The following is a 26,943-nucleotide window of genomic DNA, read 5'->3' as shown; positions in this document are numbered from 1 at the left end:
GACCCGGCCCCGTTTTGGGGTGTTTTGGCGCTGTTTTGGGGTGTTTTGGCGCTGTTTTCAGACGCTGGCCAGGGGCTGTGGAAGGGGGGGCTAAGATGGCCGCCGGCCCCGCGCCCCGCGGCTGAGGGGGGCGATGGCGAGCGCAGACCCCTGAAGGGCGCAGGGGGCGGAGGAGGAGGAAGAGGAGGAGGAGGAGGAGGAAGAGGAAGAGGCGCTGCCCGGCGGGTCAGGGCGGGGAAGTCGCCGCCCGAAGATGGCGGCCGCGGCGGGGCCACACGCCGGGGCTGCGGCGGAGGCGCGGTTCATCAGCAGCGCCAAGGTGAGCAGCCCGCGGTGTGCCCTCCGTGAGGGTCCCTCCCTTCCCTTCCCGCCCAGCCTGGGGGCACAGCGAGTAAAATCCCGCGGGGATGGAGGGAATGGAGGGATTCCCTCAGCTCAGCTCCCGGGTATGACTCGGCTTCGGGCGCGTCCCTGACCCGCGGTTGTCCCTCGGCAGGGAAAGGGCTTGTTCGCCACCAGAAACATCCGCAAAGGGGAAACAGTGTTCGTGGAGAGGCCGGTGGTGTCATCGCAGTTCCTCTGGAATGCCCTGTACAACTACCGAGGTGAGCGGCCGGCGCTGGTGGCATGTCCCCATCCCTGGCACCTGTCCGGTGGGGTGACCGCGGGACCGCAGGGGTACCAAGGGAAGGGTATGGGTTTGTCGTAGTGCCTCTGTAAAGGTGGTCCTGCTGCCTTTTCTGCCTTTGCACTAAACTGTTGACAAGTTCGGGTGTCGTCTGAGAGATGGTGACTTCCATCACTCTGGAGGAATGTGCTAGGTGCCCCCATAGAATCTTGGAATGGGTTGGATTGGAAAGGACCTTAAAGATCATGTTCCACTACTAGCATGGGCAGGGACATCTTGCCCTAACCCAGGTTGCTCCAAGCCCTTGCCCTGGGTTCTGGTCGCTTTGCTTTCCGAAGGCTGTCCTGTGGCATCCATGGGTCCATCCATCCATCCATCCATCCATCCATCCATCCATCCATCCATCCATCCATCCATCCATCCATCCATCCATCCATCCATCTATCCGTCCATCCATCCCTCCACCCACCCCTCATGTCCCCACAGCCTGTGATCACTGCCTGCGGGCTCTGGAGACGGCGGAGGAGAACGCCCAGCGCCTGCTGGGGAAGAGCTCCCTGGTGCTGCCTCACCCGGAGCAGTGCAGCATCAGGAAGGACCTGCACCAGCAGTGTCCCCGCTGCCAGGTACGGCTCTGCCAGGAGGGACCGTGCTCTCCTTGGGATCCTTGACTCCTTCCCATCCAGCTGGGCTCTTGTGCTGTCTGCCTTTCCAGAGACAAGGCTCTGCTGGTCAGGGAGGGGGCACAGATCTAGGAGCTCCTTTCCTGCTGCCACAATGCCAGCGCTGTCCCCTTGCTCTAGGTGACATACTGCAGTGCAGAGTGCAGGCAGGCAGCTCTGGAGCAGTACCACCAGGTCCTGTGCCTCGGCCCGTCCCGGGATGACCCCACACACCCCCTCAACAAGCTGCAGGAGGCATGGAGGTAGGGCCTGACCTGCCTGTGGCTCCATGGGCAAGGGAGGTGGCTCTCCTGGGCTGGCTCCTTGCTGTGCTGGAGGGTGGGGGTGGCTGTGGGACTCTGCCCAGCTCTTTCTCCTGGTGGGGTGTTGTGATGTTGGCAGCTCAAGGGTTTGGACACACAGCTGAGCACTCCTTATCTTTCTCCCACTAAAGAGCTACAAAGCACTGAGCTATGCACATCCCTCACTCCTGCAGGTGTATGGTGCTCCTGCAGATCTCCAGCCTCTGGGAGATCCTTCTTATAGCATCCCATGGGCCCGTTTCTGTCCCTGCTTTCAAAAGAAATGGTTCCCAAGGGGATAAGCAACATCCCTGACTGAAATCTTGTCCCAAGCCCCAGCAGAGTGAGCAGGATGGAGGGGGATTGTTTGTATGGGTGGGGCAGGAAGGTGGGTGCAGGTTTCTCTCCACGGGGTCCCCACACAGCAATGCTGCACTGAGCACTTTGGTGTGCTGGATCAGTGCAGGCCTGGCCACACCTCTGGCAGCTGTTTCTGCCTCTCTCAGCTTTTCATTCCCATGCCAGCCCCGATCTGCTCATCTCTTCTCCATTTTAATCCCACAGAAACATGCATTACCCTCCGGAGACCTCCAGCATCATGCTGATGGCCAGGATGGTCGCCACCATCAAACAGGTACAGTGGGTGGTTTTGTTATCCCACTGTGGATGTTATTCCCAAGGTTTCCTTGGCCTGGCTTTCTCAGCATTTATTGTGACAATCCTCCCTCTCTCTGGGCTGGGGAGGAAAGTGGTGTTGGTGCAATGCCTCTGCTTGATTCTTTTGTCAGGCTAAAGACAAGGAGTGGTGGATCAAGACCTTCTCCCAGTTCTGCAACAAGACAGCAAATGAAGAAGAGGAGATTGTGCACAAGCTGCTGGGGGACAAATTTAAGGTAAGATCCAGCAGCTCTTCAGTCCTCGAGCCTTCCTTCTCCTGCCTGTGTTTGTGAGCCCACAGATGCAAAAGCCTCATTAGAGCAGGGATAGGAAACACTGGGAACTCCAGGCTAAAAGGGAGGGCCCTGACAGTGAGGAAGTGGTTGCTTAGAGGGTTTTGGCCTTGTGATGCTTTCATGGGATATGCTGCTCCTTCCTGTGGGGGAGATGTTCCTGCTGTGGGCTGGGACAGTGTGATATTTAGCTGCTGAGTGGGTGGCTTTTGCTGCTAAGATGGGTGGATTTCATGGCTGTGAGTCCAGCAGCCTCCAGCCATGCAGGGCAGGCTGGGGAGCCTGAATCCTTCCAGAGCCTCTGGCCTGGGCTGGGCTCAGCCTCACCCCAGGGCTGGCACCCACAGCACCCCCACCCTGACCGTGCTCTGTGTCCTGCCAGGGCCAGCTGGAGCTGCTGCGCCTACTCTTCACTGAGGCTCTTTATGATGAATATCTCAGCAGGGTGAGTGGATCTGCCTCCCAGACAGCCCAGGAGCATTGGCCAGGGCTTCCCTGGGACTCTGCTGGTCCCTTGCTTCCCCCAAAGCTCCCTGAAGCATTGCAGAGCGAGGTGCTCCTGCAGGCTCCTCAGCTCCTCTGTCTGTCCCTCCTGCAGTGGTTCACTCCAGAGGGCTTTCGATCCCTCTTTGCCCTCGTCGGGACCAATGGCCAAGGCATAGGAACCAGGTAATGGGGCTTTGTGGGTGCTCCTTGCCTGGCAGTGCAGGTGTGCAATGTCAGTGGCTGGGTTTAGACATGGGGAGAGAGGGGCAGACTTAAAAATAACTTCATCTTGGCTGTGTCAAATCCTTTCACATCCCTGTGTCAGACCTTGGCTGCTCTGGGCCACCTTGGATCCCCCTCTGTGAGGTCCCACCAGGTGCTGAGAGCATTGTGGGACTGTAGAAATGTCCTACTGTTTCTGACAGCACTGTGGCAGTGTCCCACTGCTCCCCAAGCCCTGTGGCACCGTGACAGTGTCCCACTGCTCCCCAAGCCCTGTGGCACTGTCCCACTGCTCCCCTGGGATTGTGACAATGTCCCACTGCTCCCCAAGCCCTGTGGCACTGTGTCAATGTCCCACTGCTCCCCAAGCCCTGTGGCACTGTCCCACTGCTCCCCTGGGATTGTGACAGTGTCCCACTGCTCTCCAAGCACCGTGGCACTGTGTCAGTGTCCCACTGCTCCCCAGGCATTGTGTCACTGTCCCACTGCTCCCCAGGCACTGTGCCACTGTGTCACTGTCCCACTGCTCCCCCAAGCACTGTGGCACCGTGACAGTGTCCCACTGCTCCCCAAGCCCTGTGGCACTGTGACAGTGTCCCACTGCTCCCCAAGCCCTGTGGCACTGTCCCACTGCTCCCCTGGGATTGTGACAGTGTCCCACTGCTCCCCAGGCCCTGTGTCAGTGTCCCACTGCTCCCCAGGCCCTGTGGCACTGTGCCATGTCCCCTGTTCCCCAGGCCCTGTGGCACTGTGCCATGTCCCCTGTTCCCCCAGCTCCCTGAGCCAGTGGGTGCACGCGTGCGATGCTCTGGACCTGCCCATGCTGGAGCGGGAGGAGCTGGACGCCTTCATCGACCAGCTCTACAAGGACATTGAGAAGGGTGAGCCTCTGGGGGGGCAGGGACAGGGCAGGCACCAGGATGGGAATCCTTGTCCTCCATCTCCTCCCTGGGGGAGGGAAAGGCTCTTGGGAGATCCCCCTGCAGCACCCAGGCCCTGCTGGCTGTGGGTGATCGTGTTGATGGACATTCCTTGTGCTTGTGTGTGGAAGTGCTGGAAGGGCCCATGCAGAGCTCTAACCCCTCTCTCTGTGCTGCAGAGTCGGGAGAGTTCCTCAACTGCGAGGGATCAGGGCTCTACGTGCTGCAGAGCTGCTGTAAGTAACACAAGGACTGCGAGGGAAATGGCCCGTGCTAGGCTGGGAGAAAGGGGTTTGTGCTTGCCATCTGTGGGATGGGGAGGGTACTGCTCTCGGTGTTCCCTGGCACTTTGCCCAGCTGTGGAATGGCCAGTCCTGCCTTGGATGCACTCAGATGTGATGTGGGTCCAGGAGCCACTGAGGCATTTAGCAGAGGTTGTATTGCCCGTAGGTAACCACAGCTGCATCCCCAATGCTGAGACATCCTTCCCAGAAAACAACTTCCTCCTGCATCTCACTGCTCTGGAGGACATCGAAGCAGGAGAGGTGAGACAGCAGGGCCTGGGTGGCCCTGAGGAGACATCACACCTTGGCATCATCCCTGTGTCCCCTACATCTTCCATGGACCCAGCCCCAAAACCTCCTGTGTCCTGCATCATCTTGGCAGAGGAATTCAATCCCCATCCCATGTAGGGGCTGCCAGACCCCCTGTTTCTGCCTGATTCTGAGAGGGACTGGGGCAAATCCTGCTGCTTTGGGGTCATGGAGAGTGATTCTGAGCCCAGCCCATTTCTGTTTGCTGCCAGGAAATCTGCATCAGTTACTTAGACTGCTGTCAGAGGGAGCGGAGCAGACACAGCCGCAACAAGATACTCAGGTAGGGGCTGCCTGGGGCTACCTGGGGGACCTCACACCCCTTGACACCCCAAACATCCATCAGGGCAGCATCTCCACCCCAGGGCTGTGTGTGTCTTGGGATGTGGCTGTGCATGGGCTGCTGTGAACTTCAGTGAGCTCATGGCATGGGGTGTGTGCAGCACGTGGTGCTTCTGGTGCTTTGAGCTCCTTGTAATGTGTTGTAGGATTTGGGTTCCCCCCTCTCTGTGCAGGCTTACACCTGCAGACCCTTCCTTTTCCTTCTCTGTCCCTCAAGGGTAGGGGTTCCTGCTGGGGTCACTGTCCCCCTGTCCCATCACCCCTGTGGGGCTGAGAAATCCTCCTCTCCACCTGGGGTACCTTTGCCCTGCCCGAGCCAGCAGGATGGGACCCCCAGACTGCTCTGGGTGTGACACATTGAGCCCTCCCTGGCTGTTCTGTCCCCCACCCCTGGCCAGCAGCAGTGTGGGAGTGTGGCTGTGTGCACACCACGCCTCTGTCTCCTGCCTGCCCCTGCAGGGAGAACTACCTGTTCACCTGCTCGTGTCCCAAGTGCCTCGCACAAGCCGACGACGCCGACGTGACGTCTGATGAAGAGGAGGAAGGCGAAGGAGAGACGGACGATGCGGAGCTGGAGGATGAGATGACTGATGTGTGATCCTGGCCCCGGGCCAGAGGAGAGGGAAGGGATGGGATGGGAAGGGAAGGACCTGGAGGCTCCTTCAGGAGGCAGCAGCTTTAATTTAGAACAGGGTTGTGTTGTGGGGTCGGGCGGGGCCGCGTGCCCAGGTGCTGGAGCGGGGCGGCCGGGAGCCGGAGGCAGGCCCTGCTCCCGCCTGTCCGTGTTGTCCCTGTGCCTGTGTGTGTGTGTCAGGCTGTCCCTGTCCTCCCTGCCAGGACAAGCTGTGAGCCAGTGGCCCTCCAGTACATCCCAGTGCCCGGTGGGGCTGGCTGGTGCTTGCAGGGGAGGCTGGAGGAGAGTGGGGTCCAGCCAGCCCCTGGGACACCAGCTGGTCACCTGTGAGGTGGCTCTGCTGTGTCTGTGCAGGCTGTGATGTGGAGGAGCTTGTCCTTCCCACCCTGCAGGGACGAGGGCAATGTGTGTGTGTGTGTGTCCGTGTGTCTGTGCACGAGGGTACTATTTAATGTCTATATTAGCACTATCTACACACTATGGAGCTGAGGCCCTTCTATATCCTCCATCCCATGCCTTGGCCAGCAGTGAGGGGCAGCAGGATCTCACAGGGGATGCCTCGGAGGGTGGCCCGGAGCTCCAGTCCAGCAGGGGGAGCAGAGCTGACCCTGCAGACACCTCCTTCCCAGCTCGGCCCATCCTTCCCGTGTCACAGAGCCCCGGGCAGCGACTGCAGGAGCGTGTGGGGATGGAGAACGGCCGGGAGCTGACGTGGGCTGGGTGTCATCCCAAACCCAGAAGACATTTTGGCCGTGGGACGACGATGTGCCCGGGGGTGCAGCGTGTGCTGGGTGCTTCCCTGCACCCAGTGCTCCCACATGGAGATGTGCCAGTGCAGAGTGGCCCCCCTGGATGTCCCCTTGTCATCCATCCCATGTGCCACCCTCAAGGCCACACAGTGTTGTCCCTGTGTGCAGATCATGTGGCTGGAGGGACAGTGGCTCCAAGTGACAGACAGGCAGCAGGTCAGGGATGCACCCAGGGTTTTTTCCTCCCTCCGTGGATTTTGGGGAGCTGTGTTCCTGCTGCCATGTCCGTGGCAGCTGGACTGTGGGACCGAGGGTGGCACACCTGTGGCACTGCCATCACTGCCAGCCCTGCCTCCTGCTGCTTGTCCCCATCCGTCCTGGGCCACATCCCCTTCAGTGTTCCTAATAAACCGAGACTGGTGACAGCTGGGACCTGTGCTTTGTATTGCTGGGTGCAGAGAGGGCTGTGAGCCAGGGGCTGGTGCTGTGGGGACATGGGGCTGAAGGAACAGACACCTGTGCAAGTGTGGGCTCTGGATTTGTGACCAGCCCACCCCTGCTAGAGGCTGTGCTGTCCCATGAGGCTCTGACTGAGCCCTGCCCCATCTGCAGGAGGTACTTGGAGAATTTTACTAGGAAAAAATCTAAGGATTAAATTTATCCCTTCATCTGCTGATTGCTGGAAATAAAACAGAAACTTCCCTTTCTCTAAAACTTACTCAGACTTCATTAGCTCAGACAAAAATATACAGACATCAGGTGAGCCCTGCTGGTACAGACCAAGCCTGTATCGCTCTCCCCCCATCCCTGCCAGTCCTGCATCCCTCCAGATCAGCAGCACAAGGTCAAATATTTCCAGGGAAGTGCTCTGGGCCCTCACCTCCCTCCCACACAGTCCCAGCTCGGTGCCAGGCTCAAGGTTCCTCCTGGCATTGGTGTTTGCCCTTGCCACACACCGGTGCCAGCAGAAAGATCTCCCTGTGGCCGAGTCCAGCAGGATCTCTGGAGCATGTTGGGATCCTTTCCTCAGACCTGGTCCTTAGGGCAAACCCTGGGATGCACCAGGAAGTCCTTGATCCATCACAGCCTTCTGCTGCTACCAGAAGGTCCAGGGGGGCTGCATCATCTCGTAGGTGGGAATGCTGGTGACGTTGACAGGAATGGAGATGACGGCCCAGGGGAGCCCGTGCTGCTCCAGGGAGCGCCTGATCATGTACCTGGGGGATGGAGGGGTGACAGCTGTTCCCAAGCTGCCAGGGCTGGGAGGGCACAGCCAGACCCCAGCACAAACCACAGCCCAGCTCCAACTCTGCCCAGGAACCAGGACTGAACCCAACTTGATTAATTACTACATTTCAGCATTTCCTCTCACTGGGGTCTGAGCCCCTTGCATTTCCCCTCTGATCCAGGTAAATTTCCCATCACTGCACCCCAGCTCCATTGCATTTCCTGCTGCATCCTAATCCAAGTGCATTTTCCTTCCCATTTGTGATTCTGGTGCATTTCCCCTGTGTTCCCCTTGGTCTGCGTGCCTATCACCCCTCTCCCCTCCATGGTCCAGCACTATTTTCCCCTTCCCCTTGAGCACCCTAAATTAACAGAACTGAATCTCCCTGCTGTGTGGGGCAAGGCTGTCACTCGGCTGTTTGTGAGCTGTCCCACCCTGGAAAGCAGCTGGGCACATATCTGTCCCTGCCCAGCAGGGAGAGCTGTCCCACCCGGGAAAGCAGCTCAGCATGTACCTATCCTTGCCCAGCAGGGAGAGCTGTCCCACCCTGTCACGTACCCGTCCCTGCCCAGCAGAGAGCTGTCCCACCCTGTCACGTACCCGTCCCTGCCCAGCAGAGAGCTGTCCCACCCTGTCACATACCGTCCCTGCCCAGCAGAGAGCTGTCCCACCCTGTCACGTACCCGTCCCTGCCCAGCAGGAAGAGCGCGGGGATGTCGGCCGTGCGCCGGGAGCTGTCCTGGATCATCTCGATGTAGAAGCTGTCATTGTCGTAGGCGTTGTCGGCGATGATGATGGCCCGCCCGCCGTGCTCCTGGATCACTCGTGTCTTGGACAGGAACGAGCAGCCCCTGTGGCACAGAGGGACCACAGTGTCACCAACCTGGGGTGGCCACGGGTGGCTCCAGAGCCTGCATCTGCCAGAGCTGGCCTGGAGACAGCCAAACTAGGGATTGTCTCCCTGATTCCACACCCCCTCCAAACCCTGCTCCTCTGAGTCTGATTTTAGGTACAAGCCACCCACATTCCTAAAAAAAACCCCCATGAAATAAAATCTTGGAATGGTTTAGCTTGGAAGAGATCTTAAAGCTCATCCAGTTCAACCCCCTGCCATGGCAGGGACACCTTCCACTGTCCCAGGCTACTCCAAGCCCCAGTGTCCAACCTGGCCTTGGGCACCTCCAGGGATATGAGGCATCCAGAATGTTTTTGGGCAACCTGTCACAGAGAAGAGTTCTTTGCTACTGTGTAATATAAACCTACTCTCTTTCAATCTGAACCCAGACAGCGTTTTTTCTACCTTGTCACAGGCTAAAACCCACAAGATGCAATTCTCCAGGGCAGGAACACCCTCGCATTTTCCTGGTTTCTCTAAGTGGGAGAAGCCACAGGATGAATCTGGAGGTGACAGGGGGATGTGGCCAGGGCAGCCTTCCTGCCCAGCAGGGTCCCCCAGCCGGTGCCCTGATGCCAGACCTACCCCCTCTCCACCAAGGCGATCTGGTCCTGGATGAAGACGCCATTGTTGAGCTCTCCACAGGCCTCCGGAGGATCCGCGGGCACCAGGTGGATCTGGTCGTACCTTGTGTTCTCCGAGGAGACAGGAGGGGTGAGCCGGGGCATGGAGCTGCTCCCCCTCCCCACCCTGCCCACCTGGGCTGTCCCACACCCTGCTCATCCTTCTGGGGGGATTCTGGGCTCCCAGGTTCAGGGACACTCAGAGCCAGCCCCAGGGCCAATCCCTACCTCTGGAATCCTGCTGAGGGATGCTTGTGGAAGAGCAATGAGCTCCATTTTAATCAAAACCCCAAATCACTGAGTCCCACCCAGGAGCAATATTGGGATGGAGGGACCCAAAGTGGCAAATTCAGTTTTTAATACTTACAAACACGCCACCAAAATCCTTGGCCGGGGTGGCAGTGAAGATGTAGCGGATGTCCCCAGGGCTCAGCACTTGGAAGTACAAATACTCATGGATGCGTAATCCTGGGGGGGAAAGAACAGACCTGAGGCAAGGGAAACTAGAGGCAAAACCCCTGAAAAAAGGGGAAAAGTCTCTGACTTTTGTCAGTTGTCACTCCTGAACCATGGGGGAGAGAACAGGCCCTCCAGCAAAGCCAAATCCTGGCTGGGCTCAGGACCCAAATGCCCCAAAGGTTTTGGGGTGTTCCAAGGGCAGATGTGGCAGTTCCCAGGGGGTGAGAGGGGATTGGTATGAGAAAAGCACAGGGACTGGGGTGCTCAAGGGGAAAATGCTGCTGGACCATGGAGGGGAGAGGGGTGATAGGCATGCAGACCGTGGGGAACACAGGGAAAACCCACCAGGATGACAAATGGGAGGGAAAATGCACTTGGATGAGGATCCAGCAGGAAATACAATGGAGCTGGGGAGCAGTGATGGGAAATGTACCTGGATCAGAGGGGAAATGCAAGGGGCTCAGACCCCAGCGAGAAGAAATGCATCCGGATTGGGGTGCAGGAGGGGAAATGCAACCAGGTCGAGCTGCACCGAGGGAATTGCAGCAGGATGCAGGGGGGGAAATGCACGCACATTGCGATGCAGGAGGTGAAATGCATCTGGATTGGGATGTAGGATGTGAAATGCACCCAGATTGGGATGTGGGAGGAGAAATGCGATGGTGTGGGGGCACAGCGAGGGGAAATGTCCCCGTACTCCGAAACGGGTACAGGAGAGGAACCGCAATGGGACCGGGCTGCCGGGAGGGGAAATACACCGGGATACGGACACGGCAGGGGAAATACACCGGGATGCAGAGACGGGAGGGGAAATACACTGGGATGCAGACACAGGAAAGGAAATACACTGGGATACAGACACAGGAGATGAACTGCAGCGGGGCCGGGCTGCCGGGAGGGGAAATACACCGGGATACCGACACGGGAGGGGAAATCCACGGGGATACAGACACAGCAGGGGAAATACACCGGGATACAGACACAGCAAGGGAACCGCAACAGGGCCGGGCTGCCGGGAAGGGAAATACACCGGGATGGCGGTGCGCCGAGCGGGGAGGCGGCCGGGCCGGGATGCCCGGGGTGTGTTCGCGGTGCGGGTGCGGGGTGCGGGTGGTGGCAGCCCGGCCCGGGCGCTGTCTCCGCTCCGTGCCTCCCTCCGTCCCTCACTCACCGCGGGCCGGCCAGCAGCAGACGCAGAGCCAGAGCCAGAGCCAGAGCAGCATGGCTGCGCCACGCCCCGCCCACCGGCCCGCCCCGCGCCCCACATTGGCGGAGGAGCTCACCGCGCTCCTTCCTATTGGTCTGTGCCGCCATCAATCACGCGCGAGCCGGCGCGGGCAGCTCGCTGTCACCGCGGCGCTCGCTGCCAAACAGTGATCCATTACATTTCCGCACGCTGCGCGCCCTCTTCCCTCCCTGCCACATTGTGATCCCTCCCCGGCCCGCCCCCGGGAAGGTTCTGGGCGTGCGCGGTGCATTGTGGGGGGCCGGGAGCGAGCAGCCGCCGCGATGATGGTGAGTGACTCGCGCCATCCGCCGCCATCCGCCGCTGTCCCCGCGTCCCGCCGCTCTGCCCGGGCCGGGGCGCTCCCCCCGGGCCCCAGGGAGCGCCTGTGGCGGGGTCACGGCGGGCCGGGCCGCGCGGATGGAGCCGCCCCGGCGCGCAGGCCTGGCGGTACCCGGGCAGTGCCGCGCCCGCTGGAGCCGGAGCCGGGCTGCGCGGGCTGCGCGGGCTGCGCGGGCTGCAGGGACGGGAGCGGGCAGCGGGCAGCCCCGAGCTCCGTCCCGCTCCGGAGCCTCCCCCCGGCCCGGTCCTGCCCCCGCAGCCCCCTCCGGCTCCGGCCCCGCGGTGATGCGGGAGGTGTGTCCAGCCTGGTTTCCCCGGGGACAAACGGGTCCTTTTCCCTTGGGGTTCCTGCTCTGCTGGGTGTGGAGGAAAGCTGTGCGGTTTATTCCACAGAATCTTTCCGAGTTTCAGGGGTGACAGAATAGTCAGGGCTGGAGATTATTCGGCTCTACCCCCTGCCCAGGCAGGGTCACCTGGAGCAGGTGACACAGGAGTGTCTCCAGGTGGGTTTGGGATGTCTCTAGGGGGACACTCCAGGCCCTCCCTGTGCAGCTGTCCCAGGGCTCTGTCACCCTCCGTGGCAAGAAGTTCTTCCTCGTGTTGAGGTGGAACTTCCTGTGTTTTAATTGATGTCCTGTTACTGAGCATCACCAAAAAGAGTCTGGCACCAACCTCTTGGCACTGCCTCAGAGAGATGTGTATGGATTGATGGGATCCCTCTAGCCTTCCCTTCTGCAGCCTAAGCAGGCCCAGCTCCTCCTAGGAGGGATGCTGCAGATCCCAAGGATGTTCTTTGTGCCCATCACTGAATCTGTGCAGTAGCTCCTTTTATTGTGCCTGTGCCCCTCAGTGCACCAAGCACAGTTCAGTTCTGCTCTGTGCCTCCCAGCAGCTGTTCTGTGCCAGTGCATCCCAAATTTGGGCAGTGTTTGGGCTTTGCCTGAGCTCTGCCTGTGAGATGGGTGCAGCACTCATGGGATCGTTTGGGTTGGAAGGGACCTTAAATCCCATCCAGTGCCACCCGTGCCATGGCAAGGACACCTCCCACTGTCCAGGCTGCTCCAGCCCCAATGTCCAACCTGGCCTTGGGCACTGCCAGGGATGCAGGGGCAGCCACAGCTGCTCTGGTGCTTCCACCAGCCAGACTTGTTTGGTTCCTCAGTGTCTCTGTAGTTCCTGCACGCTCTGTCTCGTCCAGGCCACAACCTCAGTGGTTCTGCCCCAAAGAACCCCCGCTGGTTTTGGGACAGTCCCTGTGTATCCCTGAGCCTGTGGTGGAGCACTTTTGAATTCCCAGTGCTGTGGGAGCAGTGGAAAGCAGCAGGGTGGTGTGGGGCAGAGGAATTACACCGAGTCTGTATTTTTGGCCTTGTTCCTGCACTCTCCTGTCTTGTGGGCTGTCAGGAGTTCTCTGTGGGTCCCTGGGCTCAGGCTAACAGCTGTGCTGTGCTCCCCTGCAGCCAACACCGGTTATCCTGCTGAAGGAGGGCACGGACACCTCGCAGGGCATCCCGCAGCTGGTCAGCAACATCAACGCCTGCCAGGTGATCGCCGAGGCCGTGCGCACCACGCTGGGCCCGCGCGGCATGGACAAGCTCATCGTGGATGACAGGGGTGGGTATGGTGTGTGTGCTGGGCACCACTGAGCCTGGCTGGGCCATCTGGGGCACTCAAACCCATCTGGGGCAGCCCCAGCCCCTGCCAGGCTCGGCTCTCACAGCAGAGTGAGACTGTGACTCTCAGTGTCACTACAACACCTCATTGTGCCCTGTAGGAGGCAGGAGGATTGCCAGTCCAGCCTGAGAATTCCCTGATTGCTCCCCTGGGGAGATGCAGAGTCAGGGGATGTGGTGCCTTGTGAAGGCTGCCATAGGACAGAGACCAGAGTTAAAGAATAAAGCAGGAATTTATTAAAAGGATCTGCTCAATGGATCCACCTTGGGCAGCACAAGAGCCCAGCCAGGGCTGCATCCAAGATGAACCAAAATGGTCCCAAAATGAACCCAAGATGACCCAAAATGGTCCCAAAATGAACCCAAGAGTACCCAAAATGGTCCCAAAAGGAACCCAGGATGACCCAAAATGGTCCCAAAATGCACGAGCGCTCCGGGGATCTGTCACTGTGATCAGTTCTGCTCCATTTGCACCTTGCAGTTCATTGTCCCATTGCAGCTTTAGCCCATGCAGTCCCACCCTGCTTGTTTTTCTCTCTCCAGCCCATGGTGTTTGTGCTCTTGAGATTTGGGTCATTTGTCCTTGGTGCCCAGCTGGAGCAGGAATTGTTTTGTCTCCCTGCTCTGTGCACAGAGCTCTCCATCCCCGTATGTGAACTCCAGACCCACACACTAAAGCAGCACAGAATGTGAAAAATAGAAAAGCTCAAACCTGAGGCATCAGCTGAATGCATCCAGTGTAAGTCTGTGCCAGACAGGAGAAGCAGAAAGGCTTGAACCTTGCTTCAGGCATTTTTGGTCATCTCTATTTTCAAGTGAGGCTCATGACACCTGTGGAGTTACTCAGCAGTTGTGACTGAGTGTGAGGTCAGTGGATGTTCCTGGGTTGATTTTTAAACTTTTTTTTTTTGAGAGTGATTTAAGAGATGAGCTTTGCCATCACTCTGAAAAGACTTGTATGAAGTCACCAAACTCATTATTTATTATTTTTGTTGCTGAAGGGTGGAGTGAAAAGGCTTAGTATTGTCTTTAAATAGTTTTTACAGATAGAAACTGTAATAAATCCTTGTTCAAAAGGATAATTTGATTTAAATTTCTCCTATGATAACTAATATGATTTCTAGGCTCTTTGTTCATGAGAGTCTCAGACTAGAATATGGTTTTATCTGTCTGGGGAGGCCTTTGAGAAGAGGGAAGTGAATTCCAAACCTTTGTTGGTGTGGAAAGTTGTTCTGCTCTCAGACTGACTTCACTGAACTTGCTCCAGAAATGGGCTGACAGGACTCAGTTCTGGTGGAGCAGAGGAACCTGCTGGGATCTCCTGAGAGCCCCCAGAGACAGGGCTTGCCCCTGTTGGTATAAAGCTGCCTCTAACTTCCTTTTCTCCATGAACCCCAGGCAAAGCCACCATCTCCAACGACGGGGCCACCATCCTGAAGCTGCTGGACGTCGTGCACCCGGCCGCCAAGACCTTGGTGGACATTGCCAAGTCCCAGGATGCCGAGGTGGGAGGGGAGCCTGGCTGTGCCTGGGGGTGAACAGGGAGCAGCCTGAGTGCCACTGCTGTCCTGGCTCAGTGTCAGCTCTGGAATTGCTCTGGGAGTGCTGGGGTTTGTTCTGCCTGCTCTGGAGCTAGGCTGGCAGAGCTGGGAATGTTCCCCTGGAGAAGGGAAAAATCCAGGGAATCCTCAGAGTCCCTGAAGGGGCTCCAGGAGAGCTGGAGAGGGACTGGGGACAAGGCCTGCAGGGACAGGAGCCAGGGAATGGCTCCCACTGGGAAAGGGGAGATTGGGCTGGGATCTTGGCAAGGAATTGCTGGCTGGGAGGGTGGGCAGGGGCTGGGCTGGAATTCCCAGATTTGCTGTGGCTGCCCCTGGATCGCTGGCAGTGCCCAAGACCAGGTTCAGCGGGGTTTGGAGCAATGTTGGATGGCAGAAGGTGTCCCTGCCCATGGCAAAGAGTGGCACTGGATGAGCTTTGAGGTCTCTTCCCACCCAGACCACTCTGAATCACTGAGGAATTCAGCCACAAATCTGTGAGCAGAGAAAATCCTGAGCTCTGGTTTCCCTGGAGGCTCTGGAGTGGTTTTGCAGCGGCTCTCAGGTGGTGGCACAGCGTGGGGGTGACACAGCATGAGGATGTCACAGCATGGGTGTGACACAGTGTCCCCTGTCCCTGCAGGTGGGTGATGGCACCACATCTGTGACCCTGCTGGCAGCTGAGTTCCTGAAGCAGGTGAAGCCCTACGTGGAGGAGGGGCTCCATCCCCAGATCATCATCCGCGCCTTCCGCACGGCCACCCAGCTGGTGAGGCACAGGGACACGGCTCCCTGGGGACAGGTGTGGCAGCCCCAGGGCCAGGGACACCCTGCCAGGGCCAGGGACAGCCCACTGGGGAATGGGTGTGACGGTGTTCACAGGGGTCTTAGGATGAGGGAAGAGACCTGGATCTGACTCTGTTTCAGAAGGCTGATTTATTATTTTATCATATATATTACATTAAAACTATACTAAAAGAATAGAAGAAAGGATTTCATCAGAAGGCTGGCTAAGAATAGAATAGCCAAGAGTGATAACAAAAGCTTGTGTCTTGGACAGAGTCTGAGCCAGCTGACTGTGATTGGCCATTAATTAGAAACAACCACATGAGACCAATCACAGATGCACCTGTTGCATTCCACAGCAGCAGATAACCATTGTTTACATTTTGTTCCTGAGGCCTCCCAGCTTCTCAGGAGAAAAAATCCTAAGGAAAGGATTTTTCATAAAATGTCTGTGACAGCGTGGGGAGTGCCAGCAGCCATCTCTGCTGCCCCCTGCCAGCAGCACTGCCCCTCCTGTGCCAGGCCTGCTGTTAGCAGTCCCTGCCTCTGGAGTGCTCTCTCTTCCTTTGGGTTTTCTCCCAAGGAATAAATGTCAAAACTCATTTCCTATTCCCCTGCTCCTCCTGTTCTCTGCTGCTTCTTAGTAACCTGTGTGTTTCCTGGAGCCTCTTGGTCCCATTAAGCTGATTTTTGGAGGTTCACTCCTCAATAGCCCTTTGATTCCCAGGGTCTCTGCTGAAAGCAGAAGCAGCAGAGCAGCTCTGAGCCTCCTCCCCCTCCTCAGATATTGGTGTATCCCTTGGAACTATTGTACTGGCAGGGGTGGAATAATTAAACACTTGGAGCTTCAGTGACGTTGGTGCCGAGAACAAAAGATAAAACACAAAGAGAGAGGTTGGAGCATAAATCATTAATCCAGCTGTTGCCTTTTTGCCAGGCTGTGAACAAGATCAAAGACATTGCTGTCTCTGTGAAGAAAGAGGATAAAGAGTAAGTTCTCCTTAGAGGTGACCTGGTTGTGCTCTGGGCTCTGACTGCTGTGAGGGTGCTCCTGCATTCTGTGGCTCTGGCTGACATTTCCTGGGACCTGCAGCCCCACCAGGGGTTATTCCCAGTTCCCCTGGAATTCCCTGCCCCTGCAGGGGCAGTGCTGTGCTCCCACCTGGCTGCAGGGATGATGTAGGGCAGTGCTTCCCAGTGCTCATGGAGGAAGCTGGGCACCAAAATAAGTGGCCTGATTTCTTTTTTGCTGCTGTGGACTCTTGGAGCTCTTGCTGCAGTTAGTGGCAGTGTTAAATCTCAGCATTCCCTGAGGATCAGATCTCCTTTTAGCTGTCACACACCAAGGCAGATAGCTCATAGCAGTGATCCCTTCAGCTGAGCTGAGAATACTGGAGTTGCTTTTCTCCCTGGATTTTAAACTCTTGTCCACTTGACCTTGCTGATACCTGCAGTTAATTAGAAATATTTCAACTGCATAAGCATCTTGAATAAACCAAAATGGGTTGTCCAAACCAAATTCTTAAAAAATTCTGGAAAAAATAAAAAAAAACAAATGTGGTCCTGTGATTGGAAATAGAGTGGTTCCCATGGGGGACAGACAGAGCCTGGCAGCTGGATCCACATCTCCCTGGTGTCTCTGTGTCACCCACTGCTGCACGTGTATTACCTGAGTTAGTACTTCAGGGAATGTGAATCCTGCCTTTGGAGGGTTTCAGGAACATCTTCCTGCCTTGTGATGAAGGAAAGCTCCTGCTCTTTTCTGGTTTTAGGTGCATGAAAGTCAGTCAGCTTTGTCAGTGCTGGGCTGATGCTTGAGCTCTAGAAAGGAGATTGGGATTTGTCAGTCTGGGATTTGTGCCTCGTTCTCCCCATGGACAGGAGGGAGCTGATCTTTGCCTGTGTCAGAGGGGATTTTGGGCCCCTCATGACAAGACAGACCCTGAGGGGCTGGAGTGTGGCCAGGGCAGGGAACGGAGCTGGGAAGGGGCTGCACAATCCCTGAGGGAGCTGGGAAGGGGCTGCACAATCCCTGAGGGAGCTGGGAAGGGGCTGCACAATCCCTGAGGGAGCTGGGCAGGGGCTGCAGAATCCCTGAGGGAGCTGGCAGGGGCTGGAGAATCCCTGAGGGAGCTGGGCAGGGGCTCAGCCTGGAGCAAAGGAGGCTCAGGGGGCCCTTGTGGCTCTGCACAGCTCCTGCCAGGAGGGCACAGCCGGGGGGTCGGGCTCTGCTCCAGGGAACAGGGACAGGAGCAGAGGGAACGGCCTCAGGGGAGGGTCCGGGTGGACAGTGGGGAAATTGCTCATGGAAAGGGCAGAGCTGGAGTCCCCATCCCTGCAGGGATTTCAGAGCCCTGTGGCTGTGGCACCTGGGGACATGGGGCACTGGTGGCCTTGGCAGTGCTGGACTGAATTATCTTAAAGTTATTTTCCAACCAAAGCTGTGATTGACAAAGCCACGTACGGTGTTTGGGGCTTGTGAAAAGGTCTGGCAGGTGACCAAACCTTTGTTTTTCCTTTCCTTCCCTTCCTGCAGTGAGCAGAGGAGTCTCCTGGAAAAGTGTGCAGCCACAGCCCTGAGCTCCAAGCTCATCTCCCAGAGCAAGGAGTTTTTCTCCAAGATGGTTGTAGATGCTGTGATGATGTTGGATGACTTGTTGCAGCTCAAGATGATCGGGATAAAGAAGGTGCAAGGAGGAGCTCTGGAAGTAAGTGCTGGAGCCTTCCTGAAGGGGTGGGAGACAGATCCCAGCTCTGGTGGTGCCTTGCCTCTAGCAGAAGTGCAGCCTAGCTTGACAGTGCCTGCTGGGGAATTCCCAGAGTGGAGCAAAGCTGCTGGTGTGAGAAGGAAGCTCAGCAGGGTTTCTTTTCCATAGGTAGGATTTCTGGTCTTTGAGCTAAATACACTCCTCACCTCACTGCAGCAAAAGTTGTTACTGATGAAATTCCATCTATCTCTCTACAATTTTTTTTTTTTTTTTGTGAGAAGTCTTTGTTACTTCTGGATCCAAAACCCTGGTTGCATGTAGGATTACTGGGATGGGGAAAATGCAAGGCAAACCTCATGAAGCTGATTCAGTGGTGGGCAGGGCAGGTGGGATGTGTGGTTTATGCTTCAGTGCTGGAGAACCTGTTGTGTCTGGGACTGCACCTGGATATGTGGTAGGGGATTGTACACAACCCCTGTTTGGAGGGAGATTCAGATCCTGATTTCTTCACCCAGGAAATCAAGGAGCTCATGCCAGGGAATGGTGTTGGACAGGGCTGTCCTGCTGCAGAAAATCCAGGACGTGGTGGTGGAGCTTGGAAAGACAAACCAGAGCAAAAACCAGCCCCCAGTGAGGCTGTGGATGAGAAATATCCAAAAGTTCAAAGGGGAGGAATGGGAGAGAGATCAGGGAGAGAACTGAGGGCTCTGTTCCTTGATCTTCAGGTTGTGTGAGGAGGTTTTGGCTGTGGAGTTTTGAGGGGTAGAGAGGAAGCTGCTTTTGTGAGCTGAAAGAAGTGCTTGTTGCTCATTTCCTCTAAAAGTGGGTTAATCAAAGGAGACAGTGCAGGGAAGGCTTTGTAAATGAGGTCTCTGGAGCAGGGAGTGTCCTGTGGGAGTTGTTATTAACCCTGTGCAGGAAGCCTTGGGGGCTGAGCCTGAGGCAAATCCCTGTGTTCCAGGACTCACAGCTGGTGGCTGGAGTTGCCTTTAAGAAAACCTTCTCCTACGCTGGCTTTGAGATGCAGCCCAAGAAGTACCAGTCCCCCAAAATCGCCCTGCTCAACGTGGAGCTGGAGCTCAAGGCTGAGAAGGACAACGCCGAGGTCAGAGTCAACACAGTGGAGGTAAGAGCTCCCCTGGCCTGCTTCCTTCTCCTGTCCCACCTGGGGCTGCTCATCCCCTGGGAGGGGTGAGATGGGAGGGCTGGAGCCAGGCTGGAGAGCTGGGAATGCTCCCCTGGAGAAGGGAAAACTCCAGGGAATCCTCAGAGTCCCTGAAGGGGCTCCAGGAGAGCTGCAGAGGGACTGGGGACAAGGCCTGCAGGGACAGGAGCCAGGGAATGGCTCCCATTGGGAAAGGGGAGATTGGGCTGGGATCTTGGCAAGGAATTGCTGGCTGGGAGGGTGGGCAGGGGCTGGGATGGAGTTCCCAGATTAGCTGTGGCTGCCCCATCACTGGGAGTGTCAAGGTGAGTTTAGATGGGGCTTGGAGCCACCTGGGATAGTGGAAGGTGTCCCTGCCCTGGCAGGTGTTGGCACTGGAGGGGCTTTAAGACATCCTTTCCCACCCAAACCATTCCATGATAAATGAGTTTGCCTTTGCCCGTCCTTCACCTTTGCAAACACCTGGTGGGCTGTGCTGCCCGGGCTCCAGCAGGCTGGGAAGCACAGCAGGGTCAGGACACGTTGGTGAGCTGTCCCTGTGCCCCAGCTGTGCTGGGCCACCAGCTCTGGGTGATTGCCTTGGGCCTTGCAAGGCCAGCTGACCCAGCATGCCTGGAGAGCTGCAGGAGCTCCTGGGGCTGCAGCAGCCATTGGGCAGTGCCACGGGACAGGGCCCTCCCTCGTGACTCTGTGCCAGGGCTGCGCGTGGGGCATCCCCTGGCACAGGAACACCTGTCCCCTGTCCTCCTCCAGGACTACCAGGCCATCGTGGATGCAGAGTGGAACATCCTGTATGACAAACTGGACAAAATCCACAAGTCAGGGGCCAAGGTGGTGCTGTCCAAGCTGCCCATTGGGGACGTGGCCACGCAGTACTTCGCAGACAGGGACATGTTCTGTGCCGGCCGTGTCCCCGAGGAGGATCTCAAGAGGACCATGATGGTGAGCTCCCCTGTCTTGAGGAAAGCCTTTGGAAAGTTCTGGCACCCCAGGCTGGGCATTCCCAAACTGCTCTCACTGCTCCTCACAAGGGTTTGAAAGGACAAGGCTGTTCCTCGTGGGGTGAGCACTCACACCCTGGCAGCCTGGTGTTACACATAAAGATCTGATCAGTGCATCAGTAGAGATTTATTTTCCCGAGTTCTTCCCTGTTCCCTCATGAGTGGGTTTTTTCCTGAGCTTTCTTTGTGTATCTCCTGGACTCTGGAGCCTGTGAGTCAGCACCTTGAAGCTGCATAAATTTATTTTGCTGTTGAGGGTTGGCCTGGATCCATGAGAAGGGAAGGAGGGAGCAGTGTTTTCCTGAATCTGCAGGATGGGTTTGCACCAGCTCAGCATCTGGGCTGTCCCTGGAGAGTGGAGCCTGCTGGGAGGTTGGTGTGGGCTGTCAGCAGTGCTAATTCCATGTTTGTCCCCATTCCCTGCAGGCCTGTGGGGGATCCATCCAGACCAGTGTCAATGCCCTGTCAGATGATGTGCTGGGCCGCTGTGAGCTCTTTGAGGAGACCCAGATTGGGGGAGAGAGGTAAAAACACCAGCTGCAAACCTGTGGTGCTGTGCAAGCCCTCTCATAGCAGGTGGAAAAGTTGGGGTCAAAGCATTGGCAGTGTCAACATCTCTCAAGCTGTTGAGATGAAAAGAAGGTTGTTAGAAAATGTATATTTTATTGTAGCCAGAAGCTGCTTTTTGAGGCTGGGGGAGTGGGCAGGAGCAAGAGATCCTACCTCTTCTAAAAGCTTTTAAAAACACGTGTTTATTCTGCAGTGCCTTGTAAAAAGCACAGTGGTACTGTCACATTTGTAATGGAAAACTGCCATATTTTGGGGTTGATTGTGGCTCTTCTGTCATGTTCCAGCTTGACCCTTCCCTGTCAGTGCAGGAGAAGCTGGGGATGGTACCCTGGGGTCTTTCCAGTTTTGTTTGGGGCTGGCTGCTGCCCTCTGTGCTCCTGCCAAGTGCAAACTGGGAGCACCAGTTCAGTGTGAGCCCCTGGCAGCAGGAAGAGAACGGATTTTCCTGGATTATCTGGAATGTCACTTCTGTCTTCCCTTGCCCTGCTCCTCCTTGGTCCCTAGGGGCTGTGAGAGGGACATGGCTGCAGGGCTGGCTCTGTCCCACAATGCAGCAGCTTCTCCATGCCCACCCTCCCTGTGGCAGGTACAACTTTTTCACGGGCTGCCCCAAGGCCAAGACGTGCACCATCATCCTGCGCGGGGGCGCCGAGCAGTTCATGGAGGAGACCGAGCGCTCCCTGCACGATGCCATCATGATCGTCAGGAGGGCCATCAAGGTGAGTCTGGCCCCTGCCCTGCCCTCCCTGCACACCTCACACACCAGAGCTTGGCTGAGGGCTCTGCACAGGGAGCACATCCCGTGGAGTCACTCGAGTGCAGTTCCTTGGCTGGCTCACCATGGCTCTGGCAGTGTTTGCAGCTGCTCTCCAGGCATGCTTGGGTTCTGCCTGCACTTCTGTGCAGCTGTGCCTTGTGCTTGCTCTATTCTCCACCTTAAAGGGAGCAAGTTTCTGGCTGTACTGGGTGGAGCTTCAGGAGCTGGAACAGCAGATTGATGGAACATGTGTGTCCATGCCCATAGAGCCCCTTGCCCCTCTCTCGGTGCCCAGTCTGAAGGCATGACAGTCCCCTGGCTCTGAGGGCAGGCTGGGGGCACCAAGAGAAGTCCAGGGTCTCTCTGGATGTGTGTTTGATCCTGGGTCACACTGCCAAGCTGTGGATGTTTCTGGGTTACACAAAAACGTGTTGCTGTAGGAAGGGTTTCTGGTTAAAAGCATCTCTGAGGCTGCATGTCCTGAGGGGCTGGGGAGAAGCATGTCAGGAGTTTTGGAGCTGTTGCTTCTAGAAAGAACGTCCTGATCTTCCTCTTGAAAAAGCAGAACTGAGCTGCAAGGTGCTACTGCCATTATCTTTAGTTTTGGACACTTTATGAGAGTGAGGAAGCTTCCCTGGCCTGAATGAGCTGCCATCCCTCCCTTTGGGTGTAGTGTCCCGAAACCCCCCTTTTCCTGTGCACAGCTGGGCTGAGCTGCTGGAGCTGCCACTGGAGGTTCTTGGTGTGTCCCTGCTGCTGCTGTCAGACTGTCTCAGGGACAGCAGCACCAGGGCTGTGGGCTGGCGGGGCTGTGGGCTGGCAGGGCTGTGCATTGCCATGGGCAGTCAGAGCTGTGCATTGTCCAGAGCCTGCAGGGCTGTGCATTGCTAGGATCTGGCAGGGCTGTGCATTGCCTGCCATGGACTGTGCATTGCCAGGAGCCTGCAGGGCTGTGCATTGCCATAGGCTGGCAGGGCAGTGCATTGCTGTGGGCTGGCAGGACTGTGCATTGCCAGGAGCCTGCAGGGCTGTGCATTGCCATCTGCTGTGGATTGCTCTGTGCTGGAAGGGCTGTGCATTGCTGTGGGCTGGCAGGGCTGTGCATTGCCGTGGGCTGGCAGGGCTGTGCCTTGCCATGCCTGCAGGGCTGTGCATTGCTAGGAGCTGTGCATTGCTCTGAGCTGGCAGGGCTGTGCATTGCCATGGGCTGTGGATTGCTCTGATCTGGCAGGGCTGTGCATTGCCACGGGCTGTGGATTGCTCTGATCTGGAAGGGCTGTGCATTGCCACGGGCTGTGGATTGCTCTGATCTGGCAGGGCTGTGCATTGCCATGGGCTGTGCATTGCCAGGAGCCTGCAGAGCCCTGACAGAGCCCTGTGCTGTGCCTGTCCCTCCCTGCAGAACGACTCGGTGGTGGCGGGCGGCGGCGCCATCGAGATGGAGCTCTCCAAGTTCCTGCGGGATTACTCGCGCACCATCCCGGGCAAGCAGCAGCTGCTGATCGGCGCCTACGCCAAGGCCCTGGAGATCATCCCCCGGCAGCTGTGCGACAACGCCGGCTTCGACGCCACCAACATCCTCAACAAGCTGCGTGCCAAGCACGCCCAGGTACGGCTGGGGTCTGCCTGACCAGACAGGTGGCTGCTGGGGACGGCAGGGACTTGCCCTGAATGGAAAATGCAAACCCCCTCCCTCCAAATTATTGTATTTTTGAAATTAAAGGGTTCTCAGGTGAAGATATGCTAATAGAAATAACGGTTCTTTACTAGGGAAATTAAAAATACAAGTGCAATAGTACAAAACAACCCTGACAGAATTAGAAATGGACCTGGCCCCCTGTGTGTCAGGGCGGTGTCCCAGCCCCATCCCATGGGGGCTCAGCCCTCCTGCAGTGCCAGCTGTGGCTCTGCTGCAGCAGGGATCCTGCACAAGGGGGGAGTTTTCCTCTGCAGCTCCAGGGCTGCTGGAGATGGGCCTGGGCTCCCTCTGGCAATGCAGGGCAGCAGAAAGCTGCTCCTCTGGGAATGCAGGGGGCAAAGGCTGCTGGGGTGTCCCAAAGCTCAGATTGGATCCAGGTAGGAATGCTTGGCTCCTCCCCTGGGCGGAGCATCTCCCCATGGGATGCTGGGATTGGATCAGCCATGCAGGGACACTCACAGCCAATAATTAATAATTAATGCCCCATTAACAGACATTATTTCCTGGAGGGAGGGTTGGTTGTGGAAGAGATAAAGAAAATTGCCCAATGAACAGCAGATAACTGCCCCACCTCTGAGAGGTGCAATAGAATACACACCCTCAGCTGCATCTTTCAGCCTCAGACCGGCAGGCATCCCAGAGGCAGTGTGTGTGTGTGTGTGTGGTTCCTTTGTCCCCAGTTCCCTCCTGGAGCCTGTCAGAGCTGGTGTAGCTCAGCTGAGCCTGTGTTGGAGCCGTGTCCCCTTTGATTAAGCACCATGTTTGTTTCACATCAGGTGTGGGCCTGGCACAGGTGGCTATAAATGGAAAGGAGCTGATTTCCCTTTGATCCCAGCTGTCAGGTGACTTCCTGAGCTGGGAGTTCTGATTTGCTCCTTAAAAACTCATCATTTGTCAGGAAGGAGCTGCTGTGTTAAACATTTAAGGAAGCAGAGTGCAGGAGCTGGCTGAGCTGAGCATTTTACACAGGAGCTGCAGGCTGAAGGTCTTGTGGAGATCACAGCTCCAGGGCTTGGAGGGTGTCCCTTGGGTTCTGTCACTCCCAGCAGTTTCAGCCTGCTGCTGGTGTGGGGCTTGGAGGGTGCCCCAAAATGAGGGTGCAGAAGCAGGCAGTGAGGCAGCAGCAGAGGGGAGTCAGGCCTGGGAGGCTCCTGCAGCTTCATGGCAGGGCTGCCCAGGGAGGTTTGGAGTCCCCATCCCTGGAGGTGTCCAGGGGAGAGCTGGAGGTGGCACTCAGGGCTCTGGGCTGGGGACGAGGTGGGGATGGGGCACAGCTGGGACTGGATGGTCTGGGAGGGCTTTTCCAGCCTCAGTGACTCTGTGATCCCAAACTGGAAGGAGCCTCCTCTTCATGAGGCACTGCTGGCACTGGTGGCTGAAAGCAAAGGCTGCTCAGCTTGGGTTTCTTGTGTTTTCCTCACCGTGGAACATGAGGGAGGCTCCAGCCTCTCCCTTCACCTTTGCCTGGCCCAAGTCCTACCCAGCCCCATGACCAGTCCCTGTCCCCTTTGTCCCCTCTGTCCCCTCTGCCCTCTCAGAGTGGGATGGGACACTGTGTCCCTCTGTCCCTCAGGGCAGGATATGGCACTGATCCCTGTTCCCTCTGTCCCTCAGCAGGATGTGGCACTGATCGCTGTCCCTCAGAGTGGAATCTGGCACCAATCCCTGTCCCTCTGTCTCTCAGAGCAGGATGTGGCACTGATCCTGTCTCTCTGTCCCCCAGGGTGGGATGTGGCACTGATCTCTGTCCCTCTGTCCCTCAGAGCAGCCTTTGTCACTGATCTGTCCCTCTGTCTGTCCCCAGAGCAGCCTGTGGCACTGACCTGTCCCTCTGTCTGTCCCCAGGGCAGGATGTGGCACTGACCTGTCCCTCTGTCTGTCCCCAGAGCGGGATGTGGCACTGACCTGTCCCTCTGTCTGTCCCCAGAGCAGGCTGTGGCACTGATCTGTCCCTCAGGACAGGATGTGGCACTGATCTGTCCCTCAGAGAGGGATGTGGCACTGATCCCTGTCTCTCTGTCCCTCAGAGCAGCCTGTGGCACTGACCTGTCCCTCTGTCTGTCCCCAGAGCAGCTTGTGGCACTGACCTGTCCCTCTGTCTGTCCCCAGAGCGGGATGTGGCACTGACCTGTCCCTCTGTCTGTCCCCAGAGCAGGATGTGGCACTGACCTGTCCCTCTGTCCCTCAGGACAGGATGTGGCACTGATCCCTGTCCCCTCTGTCCCTCAGAGCAGCCTTTGTCACTGGTCTGTCCCCAGAGCAGCCTGTGGCACTGACCTGTCCCTCTGTCCCTCAGGACAGGCTGTGGCACTGATCCCTGTCCCTCAGAGAGGAATGTGGCACTGATCCCTGTCCCCTCTGTCCCTCAGAGCAGCCTTTGTCACTGATCTGTCCCTCTGTCTGTCCCCAGAGCAGCCTGTGGCACTGACCTGTCCCTCTGTCTGTCCCCAGGGCAGGATGTGGCACTGACCTGTCCCTCTGTCTGTCCCCAGAGCGGGATGTGGCACTGACCTGTCCCTCTGTCTGTCTGTCCCCAGAGCGGGATGTGGCACTGACCTGTCCCTCTGTCTGTCCCCAGGGCAGGATGTGGCACTGACCTGTCCCTCTGTCTGTCTGTCCCCAGGGCAGGATGTGGCACTGACCTGTCCCTCTGTCTGTCTGTCCCCAGGGCGGGATGTGGTACGGCGTGGACGTGACCAACGAGGACATCGCTGACAATTTCCAGGCGTGCGTGTGGGAGCCGGCCGTGGTGCGCATCAACGCTCTGACGGCCGCCTCGGAGGCCGCGTGCCTCATCGTGTCCGTGGACGAGACCATCCGCAACCCGCGCTCCAGCGTGGAGCCTGCCGGGGCTGCCGGGGCCCGCGGCCGTGCCCGTGCCCGGCCCCACAACCACTGAGAGCTCCTGGAAACCCACGGGGATCGGCAGCTGCTCCTTCCCCTTCCCGGGGCTGGCGGCCCCACAGCCACCGAAAGCTCCTGGAAACCCACGGGGATTGGCAGCTGCTCCTTCCCTGGCCAAGGGTGACAGCCCCACAGCCACTGAGAGCTCCTGGAAACCTGGGGGAACCAGCTGCTGCTCTGCTCCTGCAGAGAGCCCGGCCCCACAGCCACTGAGGGCCCCAAGAAACCCAGTGGGATGAGCAGCTGCTCCTTCCCTGGCCAGGGCTGGCAGCCCCATGGGCACTGAGCAGCTGCTCCTTCCCCTGGCCAAGGGTGACAGCCCCACAGCCACTGAGAGCTGGAAACCCACGGGGATCAGCAGCTGCTCTGCCCCTGCAGAGAGCTGCCAGCCCCACAGCCACTGAGAGCTCCTGGAAACCTGCGGGGATCCATGGCTGCTCCTGCCCCTGCAGAGAGCTGCCAGCCCTGGGCTGGGGGCAGGCACAGGCAGCTCCTGGCACTGGCAGCTGCAGCCCTGGAGCTGCCCTGCCTGGCGCTGCCTCACTGGCCTGGGCATTCCCTCGGGAGCCTTCCCTCCTCAGGACCCTTCCTTCCCCAGGCTCCTTCTCTCCTGGGGACCCTTCCCTCCTCAGGAGCATTCCCTCCCCCAGGCTGGAGCCAGCACAGGCAGGCTCTGGGGCCTATTTATACTGGTTTGTGTTTTGTTCTGCTGGGCAGTTTGAAGCCAGGCTCCACCACAATAAAACGAGTTGGTCTCAGTGGCACTTGGTCTTGGCCTCTTCTCTGCTTCATTCCACACGGGGAGGTCTCAGGACTGGGGTTAGAAATGAACCTTTCAGGCTGGTTTTGGCCTTGTTTCAAAGCAGATGCTGTGCTGCAGAG

General features: G+C 57.6%; 3 protein-coding genes across 3 annotated transcripts; 2 read left to right on the top strand and 1 right to left on the bottom strand.

Moving 5' to 3' along the window:
- The first annotated feature begins 238 nt into the window (after positions 1–238).
- SMYD5 (SMYD family member 5) lies at positions 239–6,913 on the top strand. The gene is made up of 13 exons (XM_063157769.1): positions 239–319; positions 497–605; positions 1,115–1,254; positions 1,432–1,553; positions 2,157–2,226; positions 2,381–2,485; positions 2,925–2,987; positions 3,141–3,211; positions 4,025–4,131; positions 4,350–4,406; positions 4,621–4,715; positions 4,976–5,046; positions 5,565–6,913. The coding sequence occupies exons 1-13, from the start codon at positions 254–256 to the stop codon at positions 5,701–5,703; spliced, it is 1,215 nt and encodes a 404-aa protein (XP_063013839.1). The 5' UTR covers positions 239–253; the 3' UTR covers positions 5,704–6,913.
- A 278-nt stretch (positions 6,914–7,191) lies between these two features.
- PRADC1 (protease associated domain containing 1) lies at positions 7,192–10,946 on the bottom strand. Its single transcript, XM_063157771.1, has 5 exons — positions 10,865–10,946; positions 9,602–9,702; positions 9,197–9,306; positions 8,400–8,567; positions 7,192–7,705 (listed from the first exon to the last, which is right to left on the bottom strand). The coding sequence occupies exons 1-5, from the start codon at positions 10,914–10,916 to the stop codon at positions 7,585–7,587; spliced, it is 552 nt and encodes a 183-aa protein (XP_063013841.1). The 5' UTR covers positions 10,917–10,946; the 3' UTR covers positions 7,192–7,584.
- Positions 10,947–11,088: 142 nt separating this feature from the next.
- On the top strand, positions 11,089–26,825 carry CCT7 (chaperonin containing TCP1 subunit 7). Its single transcript, XM_063157768.1, has 12 exons — positions 11,089–11,208; positions 12,721–12,874; positions 14,332–14,438; positions 15,115–15,240; positions 16,195–16,247; positions 17,794–17,965; positions 18,927–19,091; positions 19,884–20,072; positions 20,558–20,655; positions 21,288–21,420; positions 22,861–23,067; positions 25,826–26,825. The coding sequence occupies exons 1-12, from the start codon at positions 11,203–11,205 to the stop codon at positions 26,054–26,056; spliced, it is 1,641 nt and encodes a 546-aa protein (XP_063013838.1). The 5' UTR covers positions 11,089–11,202; the 3' UTR covers positions 26,057–26,825.
- The last annotated feature ends 118 nt before the right edge of the window (positions 26,826–26,943 follow it).

The sequence above is a fragment of the Melospiza melodia genome, chromosome 5 (genome assembly GCF_035770615.1).
Source record: "Melospiza melodia melodia isolate bMelMel2 chromosome 5, bMelMel2.pri, whole genome shotgun sequence".
NCBI lineage: Eukaryota > Metazoa > Chordata > Aves > Passeriformes > Passerellidae > Melospiza > Melospiza melodia.
This window is presented reverse-complemented; position numbering and strand designations above follow the sequence as displayed.

Coding starts and splice junctions, on each gene's coding strand:
- SMYD5 (XM_063157769.1), top strand. CDS start 254: ATGGCGGCCGCGGCGGGGCCACACGCCGGGGCTGCGGCGGAGGCGCGG. Junction 606..1,114: donor TGCCCTGTACAACTACCGAG/GTGAGCGGCCGG, acceptor ATGTCCCCACAG/CCTGTGATCACTGCCTGCGG. Junction 2,486..2,924: donor TGCTGGGGGACAAATTTAAG/GTAAGATCCAGC, acceptor GTGTCCTGCCAG/GGCCAGCTGGAGCTGCTGCG.
- PRADC1 (XM_063157771.1), bottom strand. CDS start 10,916: ATGCTGCTCTGGCTCTGGCTCTGGCTCTGCGTCTGCTGCTGGCCGGCC. Junction 9,703..10,864: donor CTGCTGCTGGCCGGCCCGCG/GTGAGTGAGGGA, acceptor TTTCCCCCCCAG/GATTACGCATCCATGAGTAT. Junction 8,568..9,196: donor ATCGCCTTGGTGGAGAGGGG/GTAGGTCTGGCA, acceptor TCTGTGCCACAG/GGGCTGCTCGTTCCTGTCCA.
- CCT7 (XM_063157768.1), top strand. Junction 15,241..16,194: donor TCCGCACGGCCACCCAGCTG/GTGAGGCACAGG, acceptor CCTTTTTGCCAG/GCTGTGAACAAGATCAAAGA. Junction 19,092..19,883: donor TCAGAGTCAACACAGTGGAG/GTAAGAGCTCCC, acceptor GTCCTCCTCCAG/GACTACCAGGCCATCGTGGA.